A 27,480-nucleotide genomic window follows, 5' to 3' on the forward strand; every position below is an offset into this window, starting at 1 on the left:
CAGAGATGGAAACAGATTTTACTTTAATTAGGAATAAGTACGAGTTAGACCTCAGGACCCAGTTGTGCTCAGGACACTTACGGGCTTCCACTGAGTAGTCCAAAAAACAGAGTACATTGTCTACCTCCCTGAAAACACCAAGGCAAGCTTCCCTACAGAGTGACAGTGCATTAGCCTAAAACAAACTTGGAAGGTGCATACAAGGAGTCAATGATTTTATCTTTTACCTTTTAAGTCCATTTGGCATTGTTTATGTTACTACAGTGCTCACCAATTGTTGGAGTATTATGTTGATAGTAAAAGTTAAGATCTATATGGAAATATATGTTTACTAATCAGGTAAATATTTATTTTCTACAAAGTAATTGAGGCTGTGCGGAATGCAGACTTCCATCAATATTCTCTCTGTATTATATCAGTACAACATAAACTGTTAGAGACATATGCCCATGTGTGTTTCCTTTTCCATCCTCAAAGTTGTGCAGAAATTATGCAGTAAACATATTAAATAACTGGGTCTACTATGTGGATTACTGAGTCCCTAGAGGTGAGCAAAATCTTGGATTTTACTGCTTTATATGTGTGTGTGTGTGTGTGTGTGTGTGTGTGTGTGTGTGTGTTAATTCTTACAATCAATGTGTTGTCACTAAACACTGAATTGGAAAGAGATGTAAAGTCATCTCTCCCATAAAGTGGTAGTTAGCATAGCAGTTATATCCCATTGCTAAGTATTCCTTCAAAATACATAATAGGGGTGACTCAATGATTCACTGCTAGCATAGTTATATAAGTTACTTGATGGTCATCATAGGCTTTTGGCCTTAAGAAACAGACAAATTTGAATTAACTGTCAGTAATACTTGACTGTCAAATGCTCATGTAATTTTCTGTTGTTTTAATGTAGACTGTGAAAAAGAAATTAAATCCTTAATGTGGATATATGTACTGGTAGGAAATCTTATTCGTGGAATTGGTGAAACTCCCATTGTGCCCTTGGGCATTTCCTACATAGAAGATTTTGCCAAATCTGAAAACTCCCCTTTATACATTGGTAAGTTTGAAAATCAGACTTGGGGTCATTTCTAACAAAGCAAGTTTTGGGATGGTAGAAAAGAGTTATTGATTTGAGTACCTGTGGTTTCTAGAACCATGCACAGAATGCTACGGCACCATTGCTTGTATAATTGTTCAATGGAAGAATTAATCATCAGTTCCTGACAAGCTGCTTCAGCAAGCAGCTTTTCACATTGGAGATCTTTCTTAGTTGCTGATTCTACAGTCCTCTGATGCTGCCATACTATCTCTAACACCTGAGAGATTCACCAATATTTCTTGGATGTCACTGGTGCCAAGAAAGTCTTAGAATCAGGAAACATCTGAGCACAATGAGAGTTGTGAAGTCGAGGAGCACGGTGAAGGGCAGGAAAAAAGAATGGAACTTGGAGATCTTGTAGGAATCATTATCTACTGCATAGGGAATGGTGGTGCACACAGTGGGCTGGGTCTTCTCACATCAACCAACTTAATTAAGACAGTCTTCTATGGACATGTCCACAGGTAAACCCAGTATAGACAATATCTCATTAAGACTCTTCTAGAGAGTTCTAGGTTGTATCAAGTTGACAATCAAAGATAACTATCAGAGTCCCTTTGAAAGCATGGCTATGGAAGCATTCTAAGGCACTTGCTAACATCATGGCTTTGGTGGGACTGTGTGTGACTGTTCATGCCTTTGACCTTAACTCAGGATAAAAAAGAATTTGGAATATGGCTTTATGTAATAAAACTTCTTTGTCAATCAATTTTTATATAACTTTAATAAACCCCTGATATAATGATTGATAATTAGAAAGGATTCATTTGGCTCACAGCTCTGGAAATTTTGGTCTATGCTGCTGGATTATGTGTTTTAGAAGCCTGTCATGAGGCAGCTCATTATGATGGAAGGATGAGTAGAGTGAAATCATTAATTCTGAGACCGAGAAGCAAAATAGAATGAGTAAAAGTCTATGGTTAAACTCAAGATGACCTGAAGACCCCACACCATTCCCTGCCTTGGTAGAATCCCATTAGATTCCAGTGGTGCCCCTGCAAAACAAGTCTGTCACACATGAGTTTCTGGGAAACACTATATTGAAACAATGGTAGCTTCCTTCTCAATATTATAGAAACCAGTGCCTGTGAATGCAATACACATATGTACTTCTAACATATATGTGTACATATAACATACATACAAAGCTTAATTTTGTGTATGTTGAATATATAAGAATATCTGAAGTAATAGGGTATAACTCACCCGTTGACAGCCATTTCTGCCCCACCCAGTTCTACAGCAGTTTGGTCCCAAAGAAATACAGAAAGGCTTACATTAACTATAAATTGGTTTGCCTATTAACTCAGACTTCTTATTAACTAACTCTTACATCTCAAATTACCCCATAATTCTTGTCTTTGTTAGCCATGTGGCTTGGTACATTTTATCAGTGAGGCATTCTCATCTTGCTTCCTGTGTCTGGGTGATGACAGAAGACTGAGCCTTTCCTCTTCCAAGAATTCTCCTATTCTCATTGCCCTGCCTATACTTCCTACCTGGTCACCTCACCTACACTTCTTACCTGTCTACTAGCCAATCATTGTTTTAGTAAAGCAATATATGTGACAAATATTTACAGGGTATAAGACCATTGTCCCACAACATCTTTCCACTTTTTTTCCAAAACAAAATCTCTGCATCTAGTCTCCTTTGTTTAGCATTCTTCCTGATCATTATCCAAAACAACTTGAAATCAAAGCACTCTAAACAAAGACAAACATCCATCATTCATTTCTGAGGGTGGGGGGCAGAATGTGGGTGTAGTTTTTTAGGCTACCTTCTGCTGATTGAGGGTGCTGAAAGCTTACGGGGCCCTAAAGAAAATTTAGGATTAATATAAACACCTTACTGGAATATTCTCTGAGACCTGATCATCTCAGCCAGCAGTCTTGAGGTTGTTCTTGGTGTAGAACTCAGAGGAAACTCCAACAGAGGTCTTCTGAAATGCTTGATCATCTGGGCCATCTGCTTCTATTGGAGATTTTTCAGAGGGTCTTTCTTAATCAAACCTAATTTTTCTCAACCCAGAATGAATCCACAGCCTCTCATTTTCTGTAAAAACAAGCAAAACCTCTTCTCCAAAGTAATATGACTTTTAGTTAAATTTTGAAGTCAAGGCATTTACAACATACACATGTTGAATTAATCTAGGAGCATTTATAATCAAGTTTCTTTTTGCAGCTATTGGCCCAACCTTAGCCGTCAAACAATTCAAAGATAATACAATAACAGAATATCCAGATTCTCTGCGTATTTTCCATCTTTACATGGTTTTATTTTAAACTCTATTTCTTTTTTATATTTTATTTTTTTTGAGACAGGGTTTCTCTGTATATCTTTGGCCCTCCTTCAACTTACTCTGTAGACTAGGCTGTCCTTGAATTCACAGAGATCCTCCTGCCTCTGCCTCCCAAGTCCTATGATTAAAGGTATGTGCCACCAAACCCAACCACTCTTCCTTCCTTCCTTCCTTCCTTCCTTCCTTCCTTCCTTCCTTCCTTCCTTCCTTCCTTCCTTTCTTTCTTTCTTTCTTTCTTTCTTTCTTTCTTTCTTTCTGGACTTTATCCTTTTTCTTTTCTCTGCCAAGCCTACATACATAGTTTTTAAACACACTGTTAACTGTTTAGAGGATGTTTGTGTATCTGAACCTATCTTTAGTGTATATCTTTCTCTTTCTGATCACATGAATATTTAATTTGCTAAGTGATATGGCTAGGATTAAAACTGTGGCTTTGAAGGCTGGATCCACTCATTCCTTAGCTTTCTGAGAGCCTAGCTTCACGGTGGAGGTACCATTTGGAACCATGTTTATTGCTACAACCCTATGAAAATTCAAAGTCCCTGTCACCACCAAAAAGCATGCTGTTGGCAATTCATAAGCACCGTTTTAAGTGTTTGAGAGTGGGGCCTCTTAAAATGACTACAAAGTTTTTGCAGCTAAAGCTGAGTCAGGAAGCCTCCTCTCTTAAATGAGATGCGCTTGGCTCTAGCAAACAGTGCCAACCCGAGAAAATGTTTCTACAAAGAAACCATGTTTAACCATGTTCTTTTGTGTCTAGAATTACTTCCCAAGCTCTCTCAGGTTTTATGTGGATGTAGTTGTCCCCATTGGCACCACTTGTTCACAGAGGTTTCTATCTATTGTAGGGAGAGGCTGCTTGTGTGTCCTGGGTGCCCAGTTAGCTTAGCCCCAAAATAAGCACACAGAAATTGTATTAACTGCTTGGCTCATTTGTTCTAACCTCTTATTGGCTAACTCTCACATCTTGATTTAACCCATTTCTATTAATCTGTATATTGTCACATGGCAGTGGCTTACTGGGAGAGATTCTAGCCAGTGTTTGTCTAAGGTGAAGGATCCATGGCATCTCTATCTTTCTGCTTTCTTCCTCCCAGAATTCAGTTCTGTCTTCTCCACCTACCTAAGTTCTGCCCTATCAGGTCAAAGCAGTTTTCTTTATTCATTAACCAATACAAGCAACACAAAGAGGGGACTCTCACATCATCTATCCTGCCCAGTTCTGCAGCCATTCAGTCCCAAAGAAACACACAGAGGCTTACATTAATTATAAACTGTTTGGCCTTTTAGCTCAGTGTTCTTATTAACTTAGTCTTACATCCTAAATTACCCCATAATTCTTGTCTGTGTTAGCCATGTGGCTTGGTACATTTGTCAGTGAGGCATTCTCATCTTGCTTCCTGTGTCTGGGTGATGACTGAAGACTGAACATTTTGTCTTCCCAGAATTCTCCTAATCTGGTTCCTCTGCTTATATTTCCTGCCTTTTTGCCTCCCCTATACTTCCTGCCTGTCTACTGGCCAATCAGTGCTTTATTAAAGCAATACAAGTGACAAATCTTTACAGGGTACAAGACCATTGTCCCACAGCACTTACCAAGTTTGCCAGATTTGATACCAACTTTACAAAGCAAGTAAAAGAAATCTAATATTAAAAAGTATTCAATCTCAAGGCTTCTTTTTTTATTGTGCAAGTAAACTTTTTGTGTGGTTGTGTGACTTCCTATCTTTTTTTTTGCAACCAGGGATTTTAGAAGCAGGAAAAATTGCTGGCCCTATGATTGGACTTTTGTTGGCATCTTTTTGTGCAAACATCTATGTAGACATTGGGTCTGTGAATACAGGTAAAATACGTTTTATTTATAAGGTCTAGAGTGTAGGAGACTGCTCCAGATTGCTATACTGCTGCCTCCTTTGATCTTTAGTTAGGCATATTATCATTACTTATGGTCTTCAGACCTAAAAGGAACAAAGGTAAGGATAAACTTCCACCGTGTGATCAAGAATTCACCATTCTCCCACCACAATGAAGCCACACCTTTGGTATCAGTGGATTTACTCACATAGATTTTTTCTCCATGAGACAGTCACTGTGGATAATGAAAGAGATCTTTCTGTTATGTCATAAGTACCAATTTAAAAGGTTTTAAGTATCAGATTCATTAACTGCTAGAAAATATATTGCCACAAGGTTCCTAACCCCCAGAACATCAGAGAAACTGTGAACTACTGGACATATGCACAGACACTCATGGGCCCTTTATCTGAGAGCCAAAGTTTAGTTCTTTAGCTCTCTGCTGGTTGTTCTTATTCAGTCTATGTCTGTTTTGTTCTTTTACCCTATCATTTTTCTTTTACTTCCTCTTCCAGTTGTTTTTCTGCTGCATCTTTCCTTCTGTTACACTTTTGCTTCTTCCCTGATGCTTTTCCTTCTATGTGTCCCCTTCTCCTTTGTCTCATGTTTTTGTTATACATTTTATACCTCATAATAAAAAGGATATCTATGTAAGGAAAGATTATCACACTAACCACATGTTACATATTTTTTAAAAAAGTAAAATATTTACAGAAAAAGAAATTGCATTAAGATCATGAGTTAGTTGTTTTCCTTAGAAGCCCACAACTAAACAATTTTCTTTGTATTAATTTTCCTACCAGATTATCTTCACCCCAAAGCAAAGGCATTTTTATTATGGAATAACTAACATTGAAGCAAGTTAAACATATTTCAGCTAGTTTCTTTTGTACTGACAGACCCCTGTGTGCAGGTTCAGTGTAGCAAATTTCCATTTTTAACTCTGCTCTGGAGAAACTTTAAATGAGATGTCAGCTAAACTATCTATTTTTCTTTACACACAATAGGGTCAATACATTTCCTTTTATACCTTTGTTTTTTTTAAGATGCATATGGGGCCTGTGACTAATTCTGTAACTTATATTACCAAGAAACTCAGGCCTAACTTCGTGTGCAGTAAAATAATTATTTTCTTTAATCATCTGTTTTTACACAGGAGAATTCATGGGTCTATAATTCATGAAGATTTCCTGCTCTTATTTTCCATCCTCTGAAAATCTCTTATCTAACAAAAAGCAAGGTAGCTACTAGACTCTTTTTGCCCTTTTTGTATGTTTTATTGGAGCAGCTGGCAGAATAGCTTAAATCTTGTCCCTAATCACCTTTACTAATAGTCCTAACTACCAGCATCTTTTATGCTAACTCAGAAAGTCCAATTAATCATTGATTCAACTGAGCACCATTACTCTTTTGAAAATCATCTTTATTACAATCTACAAAGATATTGTCTAGTGAGGAGTGGTATTTTTCTCAAGAAACAATCACAGTATACTAGTTTCAGTGAGGTTCTATCATGCAAATTATACCATGCCAATACAGCAGAAACATGGAAGCAGTAAACATAATGATGTACAGAAAATATAAGTCGTATTCTGGAAACAATCCTCCAGGGGCTCTGGCTCTCCGGTATGTACCCAGGTACTTTTGTCATCCTCTGGGCTATATGCCATAAGATTAATTTCTCTCTGCTGCACTTATGACATGGCCTCTGGCAATATATCAATAGATAAATCTAGATTAAACTGTTTAATTTTCTTAAAGAATACACAAAACAAAAATAATGCATATCATGTGATGTTTTACTACCTTAATTTTTGTACATGTGTATATCTGTGCACTATGTGTATGGGTGCCTAATGAGTTTGAAAGAGAGATACAGATGTTGTAAAATCAGAATTATAGGCAGTAGTAAGTTTCCATGAGTGTGCTGGGAATAGAACCCAGAGACTCTGCAAGAGCAGCAGTAACTCTTAGTCACTGAACTCTCTCTCCACGCCCCTTTCTCACTCAATGTGATACTTTGAGATATAAACAGGTCAGGTTAAAACTGGTTCCTTAAATGTCTCAAATCATTTTTATGTCATTTTGAAATACAGTTTTAACTACTACACCTTATAGAAATCCAGAAACTTTCTTTCCTAGATAATTTTATCTCTACTCAATTGATTAAACTCAGATAGTTTTTCTATAGGTCTGAATTTGCCCAAAGGGGTAGAAGATATCTGTAATCATAGCATTTAGGAATAGAGGCAGGGACTGCAGTAAATAACTTCAAAAAGAACAAATGTAAATAATTTACAAACAATACACGAATATTGTAGTTGGATGGGATTATGATTCTTAACAATTTTCTACAATTTACCCCAGAAAGAATGAATCAAGCTAATAAAATATCTGTATTTCTCCACAGGTGACCTGACCATAACTCCCACTGATACGCGCTGGGTCGGTGCTTGGTGGGTCGGCTTTTTGATCTGTGCAGGAGTGAATATCCTGACCAGCATCCCCTTTTTCTTTCTTCCCAACAAGCTCCCAAAAGAAGGACTAGAGGATAATGCAGATGTGACTACAAGTGACAAAGAGAAACACCAAGGAAAAGCAAGAAAGGAAAAACGTGGAATCACTAAAGGCAAATTGACAAAGCTTAATCCCTGTGTTTGGTTTAGATGGGTCTGCAGGTAGTGGAGCATGTGTCTGCTGTGCTGAGTTAAGATGGTTTGTCACTAAGGGTCCCTACTCAGATGCCTTAAACTTCTTCCCAAGTTACCGCTTGGAAACAACTTATGTAATTTGTAAACAGCACATCTGAGATCAGACTTTATGGAAAATTCATCAATCTGGACACTCAATGAGCAAATATATTTTTCCCACCTGTTTTTAAAAGTCTATTTTACAGAAAATATTGTTCCAAGTTAAAAAAAAAAAAACAACCAGAAATTCAAGGTAAAGACAATGGGAGAGAATTACCTGTACTAAGGTAACACCATAGAGTGATAAGATAAATGACAGTTCAGCTAGGAGCCTGCTTGAAGTTAAGATTGGAGGAGAAAAACTTGAGGGGTGACTTAATCCTCTGTATTTGTAGGTGTGTGATAGATTACCTGAGAACTGTTCGCTAAGGAGCAGACTGCTGTAAAACAAGCAGGAATGTTAACCTCTGGTGCAGAGCAGTGGTGCATCTGTGAGAAGCTGAGTGGTGAAGACTGCCCATGCCTATATGTATGTATGTATGTATGTATGTGTGTGTGTGTGTATGTATGTATGTATGTGTGGGTGTGTGTATGTATGTATGTATGAATCAATCTTTCTTACTTTACATGCCAATCACACGTCCCAATCCCTCCTCTCCTCCTCCACCCCTGACCTCTATTCTACTCAACCGCAATTCACTCATCAGAGAGGGTAAGGTTCCCTATGCAGAATCAACGAAGGTGATCGCGTTGAGACGGGAACAAGGCCCTTCATCCTATATCTAGGTTGACCAGGGTATCCCTTCATAGAGAGTGGGTTCCAAAAATTAAGTGCAAGCACTAGGGATAAATCCTGCTCCCACTACCAGTGGCCTCACAGACTGCCCAAGCCACACAATTGTTATCCACATTCAGAGGGCCTGCTTTGGTGCTATGCAGGTTCCCCCACTGCCAGTCCAGAGTCAGGGAGCTCCCACTAGCTCAAGTCAGTTGTTTCTGGTCTTGACCTCTTGGCTCATATTGTTGCTCATCTGTCTCTTCACCTGGACTCTCAGAGCTCAGCCTAGTGCTTCCCTGTGGATCTCTGCATCTGCTTCCATCAGTTGCTGGATGAAAGTTCTATGATGACAATTAACATAGTCATCAATCTAAGTACAAGGAAACGACAGTTCAGGCATCCTCTCCACCATTGCTTAGGATCTTAGCTGAGTTCAACCATATGAATTCCTGGGAATTTCCCTACTGCGAGGTTTCCTGCTAGTGGCTCCCTCAATCAAGACAACTCTTCTTGCTTTACCTCTCTGGCTTCCGTTTTGACCATTACAGTCCCTCAGGTTCTTCTCTTCCCCTTTATCCTTCTACCTCCCCGTGTTCTTTCATTTTGCTCTCTATCCACCCTTCCCCCAACTCAACCATACCCTTCCTGTATGTTCTCATCCCTCATCTGCTTTCCTCTACTGCCCCGTCTACTCCCAGTTTACCCAGGAGACCTCACCTATTTCCTCAGGAGATCCTGTCTATTTTCCCTTCCTAGGGGGATTCATGTATGTCTCTCTTAGGGTTCTTGTTACCTAGTTTCTCTGGGGTGATGTACTATGGGTTCGTTTTCCTTTTCTCTACATTCAGTAGCCCCTTATGAGTGAGAACATACCACATTTGTCTTCCTGGATCTGGGTTACCTGAGTGGGGTAACAAATTTATGGATTTTTTTTGGTTCCATCCATTTGCCTGCAAATTTCAAGATGATATTGTTTTCTATTGCTGAGTAGTACTCCATTGTGTAAATGTACCACATTTTTTTTCTATTCTTTGGTGGAGGGACATCTAGGTTGCTTCCAGGTTCTGCCTATTATGAATAATGCTGCTGTGAACCCAACTGAACAAATATCCTTGTGGTATGAGTATGAATCCTTTGGGTTTATGCCCAAGAGTGGTATTGGTGGGTCTTGAGGTAGATTGATTCTCAATTTTCTGAGAAACTGCCATTCTGATTTCCAAAGTGGTTGTACAAGTTTGCACTCCCAACAGCAATGGAAAAGTGTTCCCCTTACTCCACATCCTCTCCAGCATAAGCTATCATCGGTGTTTTTGATCTTAGCCTCTTTGACTGGTATAAGGTGGTATAATAAGAGTCGTTTTGATTTGCTTTTCCCTGATGGCTAAGGATGTTGAGCAATTCCTTGGTGAAGATCTTTTCCCATTCTGTAGGCTGCTGTTTTGTCTTTTTGACTGTGTCTTTTGCCTTTGAGAAACTTCTGTTTTAGGAGGTCCCATTTATTGATTGTTGCTCTCAGTGTCCGCACTACTGATGTCGGATTAGGAAGTGGTCTTTTGTGCTGATGCATTCAAAGCTACTTCCCTATTTCTATTATGTGATGATCAGTGGGGCTGGATTTATGTTGAGGCATTCGATGCATTTGGACTTGAGTTTTGTGCATGAAGTAGATATAGATTTATTTGTGTCCTACATGCCAACATCTAGTTATGCCAGCATCATTTGTTGAAGATGCATTCTTTTTTTTAATTGTATAAATTTAGCTTCTTTGTTAAAATATCAGGTTTTCATAAGTGTATTGATTAATATCCAGATCTTAAATTTGATTTCATTGTTACTCATGCCAATTTTTATGCCAATACCAAGCTGTTTTTATTGCTATAGCTCTATAGTAGAGCTTGAAGTCAGGGATGATGATGCCTCCAGAAGGTTTTTTCCTGTGAAGGATTGTTTTGACTATCCTGGGTTTGTTGTTTTTCCATATGAACTTGAATATTGCTCTTTCAAGTTCTATGAAGAAGTGTGTTGGGATTTTGACGGGGATTGCATGGAATCTGTAGATTTCTTTTAGTAAGATTGCCATATTTTGAGGTTGATCTCCTATCTAAGAGCATGAAAGATCTTTCCATTTTCTGGTATTTTTTTTCAGTTTCTTTCTTTAGATATTTAAAGTTCTTTTCATACAGATTCTTCTGTTCTTTGTTTAGCATTACCCAAGAAATTTTTTGTTACTTGTGGCTACTGTAAAGGGTGATGTTTCTCTTGTTTCTTTCTCAGTTCGTTTCATTTGTCATTTTTATATAGGAGCAATACTAATTATTTGAGTTTACCTGTATTCTGCCACATTACTGATGGTATTTATCAGTAGGAGTTACAGGTTGTATTTTTGGGATGACTTATGTCTACTATTTTATCATCTGCAAATAATGAAAGTTTGACTTCTTCCTTTCTAATTTGTTTTCCTTGATCTTTTTTTGTTGTCTAATTGCTCTAGCTAAAACTGCAAGTAGTATATTGAATAGATAAGAAGAGAGTGGACAGCCTTGTCTTATTCCTTATTTTAGTGTAATCACTTTGAATTTCTTTCCATTCAATTTGATGTTGGCTGTCGACTTGCCGTATATTGCTTTTATTATGTTAGGTAAGTTCCTTGCATCCCTGATTTCTCCAAGGCCTTTATCATGAAGGGCTGTAGGATTTTATCAAAAGTTTTTTTCAGTATCTAATGAGATGATCATTTTTACATTTCAATTTATTTATGTGGTGGATTACATTGACAGATCTTTAAAAGGCAAACCATCCCTGCATCTCTGGGAAGAAGCTACCTTGAGTTTTGGTATGATTTCATGATGTGTTTGAGGGTTCAGTTTGCTAGTATTTTCTTGAGCATTTTTGCATCATTGTACATGAGAGAGATTGGTATGTAATTCTCTTTCTTATTGAGTGTGGCATGGGTATTAGGGTAACTGTAGCCTTGTATAAAAGTGTTTGGTAATGTTCCTTTTGTTTTTATTGTGTGGAAAAATTGAAGGAGTATAGGTATTAGCTCTTTTTTGAAGTTCTGACAGAATTCTACATTGAGACCAATCAGTCCTGAGCTTTTTGGGGGTGGAGAGAGGGAGAGATTTTTGATGAGAGCTTCTATTTCTTTAGGGGTTATAGGTCTATTTAAATTGTTTATGTGTCCTTGATTTCTGGTACCTATTCAGAAAATTTTTTATTTTTTCTATATTTTTTTCAAATTTTGTGGATCATAGGTTTTCAAATTATGAGCTAATGATTTTCTGGATTTCCTCAGTGTCTGTTGTTATATTCCCCCTTTCATTTCTGATTTTTAAAATTTTGATATTCTTTCTCTGCCTTTGGTTCATTTCGATAAATGTTTGTCTATTTTGTTGTTTTTTTTTGAACCAGTTCTTTGTTTCATTGATATTTTGTGTTGTTTTCTTTATTTCTATTTTATTGATTTCAGCCCTCAATTTTATTATTTCTTGCCATTTTACTCCTCCTGGGTGAGAATGCTTCTTTTTGTCATATAACCATCAAGTGTGGTGTTAAGTCACTAGTATGAGATTTCTTCTCTTTCTTTATGTAGGCACTGAGTGCAATGCACTTTCCATTTACAACTGCTTTCACAGTGTGCCATGGGTTGGGTATGTTGTGTATTCATTTTTGTTGAATTTTAGGAAGTTTAATTTCTTTCTTTAGTTCTTCCTTTATCTAGGGTTTACTTAGTTGAGCATTGTTCAATTTCAATGAATCTGTAGGTTTTCTGAAATTAGTGTTGTTGTTGAATTCTGACTTTAAGCCATGATGATCTGATAAGATAGAGGTGGTTATTCCAATTATTTTGTATCTGTTGAGGTTTGCTTTGTTCTTGACTATGTGGTCTATTTTAAAGAAGGTTCCATGAGGTATTAAGAAGAAAATATATTCTTCTGTGTTTGGGTCAAATGTGCTGTAGATGTCTGTTAAGTACATTTGAATAATGACATCTATTAGTTCTCTTATTATCTGTTAAGTTTCCATCTGGCAGACATATCCAATGGTGAGAGTGGGGTGTTGAGGTCCTCTACTATTAGTGTGTGGGATTTGGTGTGCAATTTAAGCTTTAGTAAATATTTTTTTTTTTTACTTATGTGGGTGCTCTTGTAATTGGGGCATAGATATTCATATTTGAGATTTAATTTTGATCGATTTCCTGAGATGAGTATGTAGTATCTTTCTCCATCTCTTTTGATTGCTTTTAGTTTGAAGTATTTTTTTTAATGTTAAGATAGTTACACAAGCTTGTTTCTTAAGTCCTTTCCATTGGAAATTCTATTCCCAACCATTTACTCTAAGGTAATATCTCTTTTTGAGGTTGAGGTGTATTTCTTCTATGTAGCAGAAGGATGGGTCCTGTTTTGTATCTATTCTATTAGCCTATGTCTTACTATAGGTGAATCGAGTCCATTGATATTAAGGGATATTAATGAGCAGTGATTGTTAACTCCTGTTATTTTTCAGTGGTAGTATTTGTGTGTTTCCCTGTGGCGGTCTTTCCATGACACGGGGTCTTGCATCACCACCCACCCAGTATGGACCGGGATTCCATACTTTTCACGAGCTCTATAGTGTCCTAGGGGTTGAACACAAGACGGACACGACACAGACAGAGAGTTTGAGTCATTCTCAGGGAGAATGCCCAATTTTATTCAACTTAATCCAGGGTTAAATACTTTTGCCCCAGAAGTGGAGAGCTCCCTCCCAGCCAGGTGTGAGATCACGGTGTTGAGCGCCTGGCACCAAGTTTCAGGTAGGGGGTGCCAGGCTGGGAACACTGACAGACAGATAGGAGGAGATTCAGGGCACCTGTGAGAACCCTATTTAGCAGGTGAAATTACCATAGCAAAGACAGAAACAAGGTTCTGAACTAATCCCCTCCAGCTGGCAGAATTGAGCAGGGGAAGCTAAGCTGGTTAGCATAAACATTTCTTGCATCCTGTGCTTTGGCCTCAAGGAACAGGGAAGACAGGGCATTACATTTCCCGTCTTAGGGATTTGCTGATGTGAGATCATTTGTTGTCAGCATTTTTGTGGGTAGAGCTAAATTCCTTTTATTGGAGTTTTTCTTAAAGTATTTTCTGTAAGGCTGGATTTGTGGATAGGTGTTATTTAAATCTGTTTTTGTCATAGACTATCTTGGGTTTTTTTTTTCAACAATGGTGATTGAAAGCTTTGCAGAGTATAATAGCTAGGGTTTAAATCCATGGTTTCTTAGTGTCTTAAGCATATCTGTCTATGACATTCTGGCTTCTAGAATTTCCATTAAAAATTGGTTTTAATTCTGATAGGTCTGCCTTCATATGTTACATGACCGTCTGCCTAGCAGCTCTTAATATTCTCTCTTTATTCTGTATGTTTAGTGTTTTGATTATTATATGACAACAGGACTTTTTTCCAGTTTATTCGGTGTTCTGTAAGCTTTCTCTACCTTCATAGGCATATCCTACCTTTAGATTGGGGAAGTTTTTTTTTCTATAATTTTGTTGAATAAATTTTTTGTGTTTTTGAGCTTGAGTACTTCTCTTTCTATCTCAATTATTCTTAGGTTTGATATTTTCATTTTGTCCCAATTTCCTGTATGTTTTTGTCAAAAAATGTTGAATTTATATTTTCTTTGACTGATGAATCTATTTCATGTATCACATCTTCAGTTCCTGAGATTCTATCTTTCATCTTTTGTATTCTTTTGTTTTTGCTGTATCTTTAGCTCCTATTTAGTTACCCAGATTTTGGTTTCCAGAATTCCCTCATTTTGTGTTTTCTTTATTGCCACTATTTCAATTTTTGAGTCTTTAACTGTTCGCTCCACCTTTTTAATTGTTTTTTTTTCTTGGTTTTCCATAAGAGATTTATTGATTTCTTTCAACTTTTGTTTTTTTCCTCCATATTTTTAAGGGATTTTTTTCATTTCCTCTTTAAGAGTCTCTACCGTCTTCATAAAGTTATATTTTTCTGCTTCTTCTGTATTAGGATACTAGGTTTTGTTGTTGCCACATTGCAACAAATATTGAATGTATTGAATGTCTTCTTTCATTGGTACCTATCCATCTCGTCTTGTAATTCATTCAGGCAGTATCTTTGCCTCTTGGTCCAGTTCTTGTAGGTGGTGTCTGTGTCTCTGGGATCCTGTCTTGAACTGATGCAATTGCTTTCTGTGTCAGGGAGCTGTTCTTAATCTGTTTGTAGAGTCCATGTGTGTGTCTCAGGGAGTCACTGAGGTCATGGTTGTAGGGTGGGTTTGGGAGCATAGTGGAACTGGGTTTGATGAGGGTTTCTAAAGCAACCTGCATGCAGGAAGTGCAACTGAGTCAGATGGGGAAGGGGCCCAGGGTTTTGCCTTGGGGCCTAGGGTCTAGAGACTAAAGACTACTTATTATTAAATCTTAGCATAAACTTCATAATTGTGTGGGGAGCAAGACTTGGGCTCTGAAATTTTGAAAGTTTATAGTTGGAAGATAGGAAGGCACTATTTATTTACCTGTAAAATGAAAAGAAAATCACATTACATTCTTGCGTTTCTGTACTATCCTTGTCCAGAGTACTGTGAGGAGAACTTTATTAATGATGTACCTATTTTTTTTGTCACTCATAACTTTTAAAACCATCATGCACTGAATGACACACATCTACCTTATACACTGTTAACCACAACTTGGCAGACAGTTACATCAGGATGAACTTTTGAGGCTTAAACACTCTTAGAATTGTGGTCATGTTAATGATTCTCCTAAAAGGAATAATACTGATTGTTATGTGTGATTGTGTGGTCTGCTAGGTCAACCTGATATTCAAGAGTAGGAAAGAACTTAGCATAGTATAAGACACATAGAAAAATCAATGTAAAATGTGGAGACTCATTTAGGAGAACAGGGATGTCCACAAACATGGGTGAGTTCAAAACCTTCTGGGAGTTCCGGTTGCATCCCTCACATTCATAAAGATGGATTTTGCCACTATTTGCTCTTCCTAATGTGCTAAAATTTTTTTTGGTATTTTGCTCTCTTAAAACTTTAGACAATTTATTAAGGATAGTATGGAATTAGAAATGCAATTAGAAAACATGAGGAGAAGAAAAGAGATTATTTAGTGTAGAGGTCAGTGAAATTATCTTTGTAAGGTTTCATCTATTTAGCAGAAAGAGGCTACAAACTTGAGTCACAGCCAGCTAAACAGGAAAAGATTCTGGTAAAGTCAGTTGGAAGGTCTACACTAAGTGAGTTAGCATCCCTTGCAGTGAGACCCTTGTGTTGAGAAATTTAAAAATATCACTAATTTCTCTAATAAATGGAAGTGCTGCAGGGATGCTGAGGTTGGCTGAGTCACAGCAAGCTTCTTGGAGTCTTCCTAAGTTTTTTGCTTCTCTATTTTTCCACAATGGTGTGCTAACATCAGTATCTGAGCTCAAACTTCATCAAAGAGGGTCCCTTGAAGTTTCCAGAGTACAGACTAGTCACTCTCTAGTGAATGCAGGATATAAGTAAAAGGGAAAGTAAAAAAAAATAAAAGGTATGACCATAGATATGATATAATCTCCTTATAGATTGTGCTTGATGGCACAATTGGGTTCTGATTCTTATAAAGCAAGTTTAGTTACTATCTTTCAAAATCTCCTTAAACGATGATAAAGAACTTTAGCCCAGAAGGGTAAAGATTTATTAAATGCATTTGTGTAACAAACAGAATCTGTGAAAAGATTTCAGTTTAGCAGACACAAAAACCAAGACTGGGCTATCTTGATGGTCTTGACGCTCTCTTGTTTCAGATTTCTTTCCATTCATGAAGAGCCTCTTCAGCAATCCGATTTATGTGCTTTTTGTCCTTGTAAGTGTGCTTCAGATCAATTCATTTACCACAACATTTGTCTTCCTTCCTAAGTACCTGGAACTGCAATATGGAAAATCAACTGCAGAGATAGTCTTTCTTATAGGTATGTAATTTTATTATTTCTTTAGTATCACTTTCCCTTTCCTCAAGTACATGATAAAAATTGTCTCCAAAGACATACAAAACAACATGATAATGTGACTTGGAAACTACAAGAAAATTGATGTCTGTTAGCACATTTGTAAATTTCTTCTTTCTAATCTCCAGGAAAATAAATCAAAAATTGATAAAGAAAGGAAAAGGCCAAAAATATCCTCTCTGTTCTCTCTCTAATCATAATGAAATCATCATCATTATGGAAATCTTTAGGGATGTTCATATTAGTCAATTTTTAGATAGGCAACATATTAATTCAAAGAGGAATATAGATTTAACTAACTGGGATTCTATATCTTATTCCCAGGTTTTACTTCTGAGTTTCAATTCTTGCCTTCCACATTATTCCTAATTCAGTCACTAAGTCCTCTGGAGGTTTGTGGGGTTTGTGTAGTCACATCTGCTTTTCTTGTTAGTACAGTAAACCTAGGGATCCTACCTAACTTTGAATTTTTCCTAGTTTCATTTATATAGATTGAAGTTTCAGTCCTTCCAGAAACTCCCAAATAAACACACCAAGGCTTATACTAATTACAAATCCTCAATCAATAGCTCATGTTTATTGCTAACCAGATCAAACATTTTAAATTAACTCATAATTGTTAATTATATTCAGCCACATGATGTAGGTGGGTCTTCTTTCTATGTGTAGCTTTCATTGGTTAATTAATAAACTGCTTGTCCTGAGAGGTCAGAACATAGGTGGGTGGAGTACGCTGGGAGAAAGAAAAGCAGAGTCAGGCAGATGCCATGGAGCAAGCCACCAGGTCAGACATGCTGGATCTTTCCCAGTAATCCACCACTTCATGGTGCTACACAGATTATTAGAAATATGTTAATTAAGATGTGAGAATCAGCCAATAAGAGACTAGAACTAACGGGTTAGGGAGTGTTTAAATGAATACAGTTTCCATGTAATTATTTTGGGTGTAAACTAGCTGGGGAGCCGGGATCCCAGTGGGAACATAGCCCACTGTTCCTTTCACTACAGCCACATGGTGGCAACTTTATTAACATTACACATTTGTCTCCTGCTCCCTCAGTTTCTGCTGGTGACTCCTCTGACTCTACCCTTCTTTTACTCATTCTTAGTTTCACTCTCCCACCTATTTCAATCCTGTTCAGCTATTAGCCAATCAATTGTATTAAATCAATGAGGGTAATACATATTTACAGTGTACAAAATGATTATTCCACAGCATTTCTCACTTTTTGTCTAATTAAAATGGAAGGTTTTAACTTTAACATAGTAAGATTATAAACAACAAAAACAGTTATTAAGAATTACAGGTACAATATCTAGTAAATTTGTATTTGGCAAAATTATATAAAATATTCTGTCATCTATCTTATCTCAGTGATTCTAAATTTTATACTTAATTTATTCATTGTAACTGAGGAAAGTTATAATTATGACTGACTAATCTACAACTCTATCAAAGGCCCCAGAAGAATGATATGTTACTTAATGACAGGACATACATCTTGCTGCCTGAACAGTAGTCAAGTTTCTCTGTAACATTGGAGGGCATCCATCTTAATTCCACCATCTTACAGTATCTGGCAGACTTTTCTGTGATGCAGGAAATTTGAGTGACCTACCTGTCTTATATTAGCAAAGTTCATCATTGTTTTCCTTTGTGTCCTGCAGAATGTCTGACAGATTCTTTCATGAAGGAGGAATCTCAAAGGACTATCATGCCTTGTATTGGAAAAGTTCAGCAGACATTTTCCTATGTGTCCTGCAAAATGTCTGGCAAACATTTCTATGAAGCAAGAATCTTGAAAGACTGACCTGCCTTGTTTCGGCTAAGTTCAGCAATCTTTTTCCTATGGATCTGGCATGTCCAGATTATAGAGTATGCAGTCAAGTAGTCAAGGCAAAAGTAGTTTCTGGTTAAAATTTCAAATCTTGCTCCAAAAAAGCAAATGCCTACAGAGTTGAATTAATGCTTATTACCTTCTCTGAAGTAAATTGGTGATACCAGGAGAAGATGTGTCTCATTGTCATGAAAAACCTAATGTTATCAGCACATTTCATGTGTCATATTCTGTAGATATTTGGAGTGCTTGAAAATCATTTATCTATCTAAAATATATCTCTACATGATCTTGAAAACAAGCCTAACATGTCTACAAATATGATTGTCGTGAGACTAACTACAACTTGTACTTGTTGATTACCCTAAATATTTTACAGTAACTTTTAAAAACCAGAACTTCAGCTTTTATTTTTTTAATGAACTACAAAGGTATAGCAACTTAAACAACTGTAGAAACATGTATGCCATGACACAAAATTCACTTAAATTTACATCAACATATGATATTCCCCTAATTGATAGCAAACATCCATAGGCCACCAAATAACCAAAGCCTCCCCTGCACCTCTTGGAAATATGGCATTATGTTCTTCAAATTGGTGAAGGCATCTTTAGGGTGCCTGAGATAATTTGAGATAATGACCAAGTGCTAGGAAGATAAGCAGTAAACTTATAGATATAATCTGAAAGATTCATGAGGTCTTCCATGATCAAACCTGACAAATATTATTCCTGAAGGAATTCACAGATTCTTGTTTCTTGTGGAAACAAAAGCAAATACTCTTCTCCAAAACATTTTTGATTTTTATTTGACAAGTATATTTTTATTTCATTTTTAAATTTAAGATAGCCCAAATTTTAAAATTTGCCATCCTACTGACAATTCCATGTCCCCTAGCAACTGTCTTTTGATCATTATAATTTAAAAAAAATTCAAAATTAATACAATAACATACCTTATTTAGACTCCCTGTGTATTCCTCATCTCTGCATGGCTTAATCGTTTTTTTTATTGTACTTCTCTTTTTAAAGACTTTATAACTTTAAACTATTCTTTCTGTGACTTTCGGTACTCAGTTTGTTTTCTTTCTTAAGCTTATATATATTTTTAAACACCATGGAATATTTAGACATTTTTTTTCCAATCTGATTCTCCTTTTATTTTGTATCTTTATCCTTTTCTGACCACACAAGTCAACCTTTAAACTGCTAAATGGCTTTTCACTGGCAGATCTTGTGGCAGGTTCCAACTGCTTGGTTCCATGAGACCCCAGTCTCATTGCTAAGGTATGTTTACCACCAGCTCTGGAAGCTATGTTATCGCCCTAACTTTAGGAACTTTCTGGGTGTACAAAGTCACCAAATAGCATATCATCCACCATTCATATACACCACTTAAGAATTTAGTAGCAGAGCTTCTCAAGAGAACTGCCCATTTTTTGCCATGCCAGGTAGCTGTCTCCTAAAGGAGTCACACCTCTGCTCATTGCTAGCAAGCAGAAGTCACTGGAAAAAAGGCAGTTACCAATAAGTTGCTCCTGACTACCCTTTTGTGCTCTCAAATAAACTCACTGAGGCTTATATTAATAGTAAATGCTCAGTCAAAAGGTCAGGCTTATTACTTCCATTTAATGTTTTTTAAGCAGTGGAATTAGAGTCAGGAAGAAAGATTTCTGTGCAACATAAGCAGTGCACAGAATGCTCTATATGTGATAAGCATGGGTTCAGTGGTGACCTTCAAAATTTCAAAGTAAAAAAAAAGTACTTAAAATACTTAATTGTGTGTATGCGAGTTTGTGTGTCTGTCTGTGTGAGGGTTACAATGTGTTTATAACTTGTTTTAAATCATTAGGTAAATGCCAATTCTCTTTTTAAAGTGACATTATGGGACAATTGAAATATGTGAATGAGTAGGGGTTATGATAATGTATACTTGAGTTAAGTAATTTCCTAAGTACGATGTTTTTAAAAATTGATAACATTTATTTTTCTGCTGTGTTTTATAAATACTATTCTATTTTCATTTATAGGTATCTATAACTTACCTCCAGTAATTACTGGATATTTAATTGGCGGATTGGTTATGAAAAAGTTCAAGTTTACTGTCAAGAAAGCTGCATATGTAGCTTTCTGCTTATCCCTGACTGAGTGGCTTCTATTTTTATTAAACTTTATGTGGACCTGTGATAATTTCCCAGTTGCTGGCTTAACTACATCTTATGAACACGAACGGTATGTTGTTTCCTAAGTACAGTCATGTAACATGAGGGCCTGCTTGTTGGGGTTTTTGTCCCACCCAGTCCCCCAGCCATTTAGTCCCAGAGAAAATCACACAGAGGTCTTTATAAGTTATAAACTGATTGTCCAATTAGCTCAGGTTTCATATTAGCTCTTATAACATATCCTAGCCCATTATTCTCATCTATGTTAGCCACATGGCTGAGTACCTTTTTCAGTAGGGCAGGTCAGGTCTTTCTTCTTTGGTGGTTGAGACAGGACTGGAGAGAGCTTCTTTCTTCCAAAAATACTCCAGTTCTTATTGCTCAGCCTTGAATTCCTGTCTCGTTGTCCCACCTATACATCCTGCCTGGCTACCGGCCAATCACCATTTAGTTAAAATATAATTGACAGAATATAGAATTGTCTCACACCAAGGTCATAATATTTTCACTAATGTTAAGTCATTTTTCTTCAAGCACTGAATATGACCATGTTATTTTATTACAACATAAAGACAATCATACATAGTTATCCTGTATTTTTCTTTCACCCATCAATCATATACAAATGTGAGCCTATTAAAGATGCCTAGGGACTACCAATGAGTAAATTTATAATTCTATGTACATATGAGTAGTTGCCAAAATGATATCCTAGTCTGCTTTGAAGTATAGTGAAGAAAATAATCTAGATATTTGTAGCCTAAATTATCCATGTATTTTATATTCCAGATCACTTAAAATGTTTAATATAACAACAGATAGTTTTAAAACTCAGCTATACAGGCCAAGAAACCTTCATAGATTTCTACAATGGGCACAAATTTAGCACAGTTGAGTCTAATACATGGCAAGTCAATATGTGTGCATATTTATTTATGTCAACAATATAATTATATCTCATATACTTTGTAGTCTTAGACTTTGTATTTTAAGGATTACCTGATCATATTCTGTATTAGCATAAAAAATGTAAAGCTTAGTTTAGGGCAGAGTTATATATCATCCAATCAACCAAAATGAAATAAAACATATACATGAGCATTCCTTTCAAGGTTCTGGGGAGACAACTCATTTGTAATATTTACCGGATAGGCAGAAATACCTAAGTTTAGATCCCCAGAATGCATGTATAGCTTGTCATGATATCTGTAATCCCAGCATTCCTACTGTGAGCTGAGAGGCATGGTCAGAAAAACCTGAAAGATCATAGGCCTGTTAGTTTGGCATATGCATCAGTGAGCAACAGAGGACTCTATATCTAACAAGATGGAAGTTTGTCTTCTGCTCTTCACATGCATGTTATTATACATGTGCTTACATACACACACACGCACACACACACACACAGAGAGAGAGAGACAAGAGAGGTATAGAGAGAGAGAGAGAGAGAGAGAGAGACTCAGGAAGGGAGGATAGAGAAATTGGGTGGAGGGAAAGAAACACAATTCATCTCCTCCTCCACAGCAAAAACAGAAAACACCCAAATATCAGTTTGTGATCTCTGGACTATTTCATTGGCACACAAGTCATCTATATGGCTGGTTTTTCAATTATTTCAAAAATAAATATTAATTACCAACCATGTAAGAAAATGCTGTACTATTAGAACTAAAAATGAGGAGTGTAATTTGTTATTAATTTGCACAGTGGGAAAAAATGAAAAAGGACTAGCTTGAGCAACATCAGTAATTTCCATTTATAAAATAGATGCTTCATTTAAACCCACAAAACAGTGGTTTGAGTAATCAGGCATCATCTTCTGCAATAGAAAACACATGCCCCAAATTTTTTAATGGGTTTGGAAAGGGGTAACATAGGATTCTAGAAGCTGAGTTCAAATCCTGTCACTCAAACCTTGTGTGAAGTCATCACGACTGGAGACAGAGTTACTCTGTACAATTCTACTTTGGTATTATTGAAAACATTATTTTGCAAATTTACTGATTCATCCTGTTTCATTTTCTATGTTTGCACACACACAAGCTGAGATAAAGAGAAGAAGATAAATAGCATGGTGGTTCTTCACTATCTGTAACATTATTTTAAATCATTTCAGAATTCAGCAGCCATTATATGTGGAGAAAAAGATTCTTGCTAACTGCAACACAAGGTGTAACTGTTTAACCAAAACATGGGATCCAGTGTGTGGAGACAATGGAATAGCATACATGTCAGCCTGCCTTGCAGGCTGTGAGAAATCTGTTGGAACAGGAATTAACATGGTAAGCATCTTCTCAGTGTTGGAGGCTGATGTTTTGTTCACTGCATTAATAAGTGCTATGATCTAAGCCTACATCTTCTAAAAGGCAAAAATTAGTTCATGCTTAATATAGATATGAATATTTTTGTGAACAACTGATTTTACTGTGTATATGCATATTTGACCTTACAGTTCCAGATGTTATGTAAAGCCTTGACAGAGTCTGGGAATTATTTTGTAATTTAAAAGCAATTGAGACGATTTTTCAAAGTATTAGAGTTAAAATCCTCAGAATGGGTGGTAGAGCTAGCTTAGCAGTAAGAACACTTGCTGCTCATTCAGTACACTTGTTTGGCTCCCAGCACCAATAGGAACAGCTCACAACTCCAGCTCCAGGCAATCTACACTCAATCTGACCTTCCTCAGGCATCACATACACCTGCTTTAAGATACAGAGATACAGAAGCACACACATAAACACTAAAATTAAAATTTTAAAATGCTTTGGACAAAGTCTGACCTTTTTGTGATAGAGACTCATAAAGTTGAGTCAGACTCAAACAAATTGTGCATTAGAGGCAGGCAGAAAACTTATTTTTTATATTACAAACTTATTTTATTTATTTATTTATTGTAGTTGTGTGTGTGTGTGTGTGTGTGTGTGTGTGTGTGTGTGTGTGTTGGAAGACTGAGGTCATTTGTTTGTCCTGGCCACCCAGAACCAAAATACTCACACAGAAACTATATTAATTAAAACACTGCTTGGCCCATTAGTTCTAGCTTCTTATTGGCTAACTCTTATATTAATTTAACACATTTATTAATTTGTATATTGCCGTGAGGTCGTGGCCTACCAGCAAAATTCCAGCATGTCTCTATCTGGCACCAGTTCAATGGTGTCTCTCTCTTTCCTCCTTCCTTCTCCCATCATTTAGACCAGTTTTCCCCACCTACTAAGTTCTGCCCTATTACCAGGCCAAGGCAATTTCTTTATTCATTAACCAATAAAAGCAACACATAGACAGAAGGACTTCCAATACCATTTCCCTTTTTCTGTTTACACAAAAAGGAAAGCATTAACATAGTAAAATTACATAAACAAAACAGTTATCAAGCAAGAAATACAGTTACATTATTTATGTATATATTTTCTTTTATCATAATTAAGCAGAAGTATATCTACTCTTTAACTTCATCAAAGACTCTAGAAGGATAAAATATTACCTAAGTAAACAGGCAGTGCATTGCAAGAAACTTTCAAAACTAGAGAATTGACAGAGATATCTCGCAACCTGTACAGTCACCCAAAGTTCTTTTGTACCATTGGGGCATCAATCTTCAGTCTACAAGCCCATAGTATCCAGCAGACATTTTCATTGATGCAGGACATTTTAAAGACAGTTCCACCTATAAAGGCAGTTTGTCAGTAACTTTTTTCTGTGTCCTACAGAATATCTAGCAGATTTTTTTCATGGAGCAGGAACCCCAAAGGATTTTCTCACCTTTAGGCAAGTTCAGCAGTCATTTCTCTGTGGGTCCTGCATGCCCAGTTCAGCAGTCCAGGCAGGAGCAGTTTCTTGCCCAAATGGATAGAAAATTCCATAAGAAACCTCTTGAATGCCCATCATCCTCTTGAAGTAGCTGGTGCTGCCAGGAGCAGATGTGTCTCACTGTCATGAAAATCTTAAGTTCTCATTCATTTTAAATGCTATATTCTGAAGGTCTCTGAAAAATTTGAATACCTAGCTAACAGAAATATATCTCTATCCATCTAGAAAATCTAACTTACATGATTTCAAGTTTGACTATAAGAGATGAGTATCTAGTAACCTATATTTCTTAATTATACACTATATTTTTAAATGAGCTACACAAACACAATACCTTAATCAAGGCCAGAAATACATATACATATAACAAAATTGACATTAAATTTGTATCAATAAACCAAGATCCATACCAATGCAAATTATTCATCTCTATAGCATATCCCACTTTAAATGTAAACAAACAATTATAAACAATATTTGGGAATATGGGTGTAGTTCTGTCCATACTGCTTATAGCTGTTTCGGGGTCCTGTTAATCAGGTCTTTCAATAGTGTATCCTGTGTGCTAGGTTCATCTCAGTTTGCAGTTGGGGGAAGTAATTTTTTGAGGGTGTTCACAGCAGCCTTTCAGAGGCTCATGCTATATCAAACCATACTTGTCTGGAAGTGATCCACAGGTTCTCATCATCAGTGATAACAGTAAAAAGCTCTTTTCCTAAACAACATATCCTTAGACTCAACTTTTGGAATCAAGATACCTTTATGTTGGTTTAACTTAGCAGCCCATTCAATGAAATATCTCTCTGTATTTAGCTTCTTCACAGTCAAAATATTCAAAGAAAACACAATAATATACATAATCCATACTCTCTGTGGATTTTCTGTTTTATGTGGCTATATTTTTCACTCCTTTTAATCTATGTCTATCTGTACTCTGTCTTTTTAAAGACTTTTCCCTTTTTTTAAAGCATTAATTTTATTTTATGAATCTCTATACTATTTTTCTTCTCTCTTCCAAGCCTACATACATTTATACAACACTATGACTTATCTGGATTTGTCTTTATGTATTTGTAATTATTTTCTGACCAGAAGTGCTTCTGAAAATGCTAAGTGCTTATGAATATAAGCTGTGACATTACTAAGCTACATTGGGTATTTCCTGCTTGCTGTACCCATTTCAAGTTGTGCACTACTCGCTGCTTACAGCAGGCACACCCACCGCCCCACTTCCATGCACATAGTCAGTGCACACTGCCACCAAGCAAGCCATAGCACGCTTCTCACAAACCACATACAAATACTTGATCTCCTGAAAGAGCCATAGGTCATGCTGCAGCAGGTCCCAGAAAGACTGTATTTCAAAATGGCATGGCTTTTTTTCTTTTGCTACTACTGAATCAGGAAATCCTCTCTAAAAGGAGCCCTGCCTCTTCTTACTTCTATCAAACAGAGCCCACCCAAGAAAATGCTGCAACCAAACTATGCTTAACTCTGTTCTTTTGTGTCTAGAATTTCTTTTTATGCTTTCTCAGGTTTTGCATGGAAGAAGTAACCGAAGTTGGCGCCAATATGTTGGAGGAGTGAGGCTGCTTGTTCATCCCAGTCTCCCAGAACAAAAATAACCACACAGAAACTATATTAATTAAAACACTGCTTGGTCCATTAGGTCTAGGTTCTTATTGGCAAACTCTTATATTAATTTAACCCATTTCTATTAACCTGTATATTGTCACGAGATCGTGGCCTACCAGCAAAGTTTCTGCATATCTATCTTCTTCAGCAATTCCATTGCCTCTCTCTCTGTCTTCCTTCTCCCAGCATTCATTCAAGTTTTCCCTGCCTACCTAAGTTCTGCCCTATCAACAGGCTAAGGTATTTATTTATTCATTCACCAATAAAAGCAACAGATAGACAGAAGGACCTCACAGACTCTGTGTGTGTGTGTGTGTGTGTGTGTGTGTGTGTGTGTGTGTGTGTGAAGAGCTGCATGTGCATATGGAGATCAGAAGACAACCTCTTCTGTGGACTCTCAGGTCCCATCCACTTTGTGCTTTAGCTTTAGCTTTAGCTTGCTTTAGCTTTAGCTTGCTTTAGCTTTATCTTGCCTGAAATTTGCTGATTCTGTTAGGCTGCCTGGAAAGTGAGCCCCAGGGAGTCACCTGTTTAGTCTTTTAGAGCACCAGTGTTGTGAGCACCTTTTCTACACATGCATCTTTCACATGTGTGCTGGAGATCTGAACTCAGGTCCTCATGCCTGTGCAGGACTATACAGACTGTACCATCTCTGCAGCCCACATAGCTCAGCAGATGAAGATTTAAGTATTTTTCCTTGCCTTCAACATATTATAATACTTACAGAGTTGGTTGGTAGTCAAAATAAAATATAACTTTTGATTCTTACTCATGCCCAGAAACATAATTCAAAAAAGAACCAACTTTATTCTTAAAATAAACTTGTCTTCTTGAGGACTTCAGTAGTAAGCATGTAACTTGTTAGTATTCTATTATCATTCTGAAACACATTTTGTTTTTGTACTTATTACTGGGCCAAAACAAAACAGTATTTGTTTACTTTTTTACAAAAGTATGTGCAGGTTAAATGTTCGTTCAGTGGGTCAAGATATTTGTCACCAAACAATACCACCAGAGCTACATCCTGGGGCCCCATATGAGAGAAGAAGAGAACCAAGTCCCATAACTTACCCCTGATTTCTACATGGATGCCATGGCATATTCATGTTCACCCATAAACACACACATACATAGGCAGGTACATACAAAAATGCACACACACATATGTAGACACACATAGAATAAAAACAAAGAAAAAAGCAAATAAGTGTGCATTCAGGATAATTGAATTTTTGCAAATTTACTTCATGTATTTAGAAAAAAATACCAATTCTTTAAAAAAAAATCTCCCCCTTTATATTTTAAGAT

The 27,480-nt window shown here is 36.8% G+C and overlaps 1 protein-coding gene across 12 annotated transcripts in view; it reads left to right on the forward strand.

The window, feature by feature from the left end:
• The window catches only part of LOC125399186 (solute carrier organic anion transporter family member 1A5-like), a 73,674-nt gene that overhangs the window by 29,844 nt on the left and 16,350 nt on the right, over positions 1-27,480 (forward strand). For 9 of the 12 annotated variants that reach the window (XM_087903986.1, XM_087903987.1, XM_087903985.1 and 6 more), the window contains 6 exons: positions 905-1,051; positions 5,140-5,238; positions 7,660-7,878; positions 16,525-16,689; positions 20,596-20,797; positions 22,844-23,009. In XM_087903986.1, coding sequence (XP_087760112.1) covers positions 905-1,051; positions 5,140-5,238; positions 7,660-7,878; positions 16,525-16,689; positions 20,596-20,797; positions 22,844-23,009 — 998 coding nt within the window. The remainder of the gene's footprint in view (positions 1-904; positions 1,052-5,139; positions 5,239-7,659; positions 7,879-16,524; positions 16,690-20,595; positions 20,798-22,843; positions 23,010-27,480) is intronic. The other 3 variants (XM_087903989.1, XM_087903991.1, XM_087903990.1) reach the window with 3 other exon arrangements.

This window comes from Myodes glareolus, chromosome 3, assembly GCF_982192425.1.
Source record: "Myodes glareolus chromosome 3, mMyoGla1.1, whole genome shotgun sequence".
Lineage (NCBI taxonomy): Eukaryota > Metazoa > Chordata > Mammalia > Rodentia > Cricetidae > Myodes > Myodes glareolus.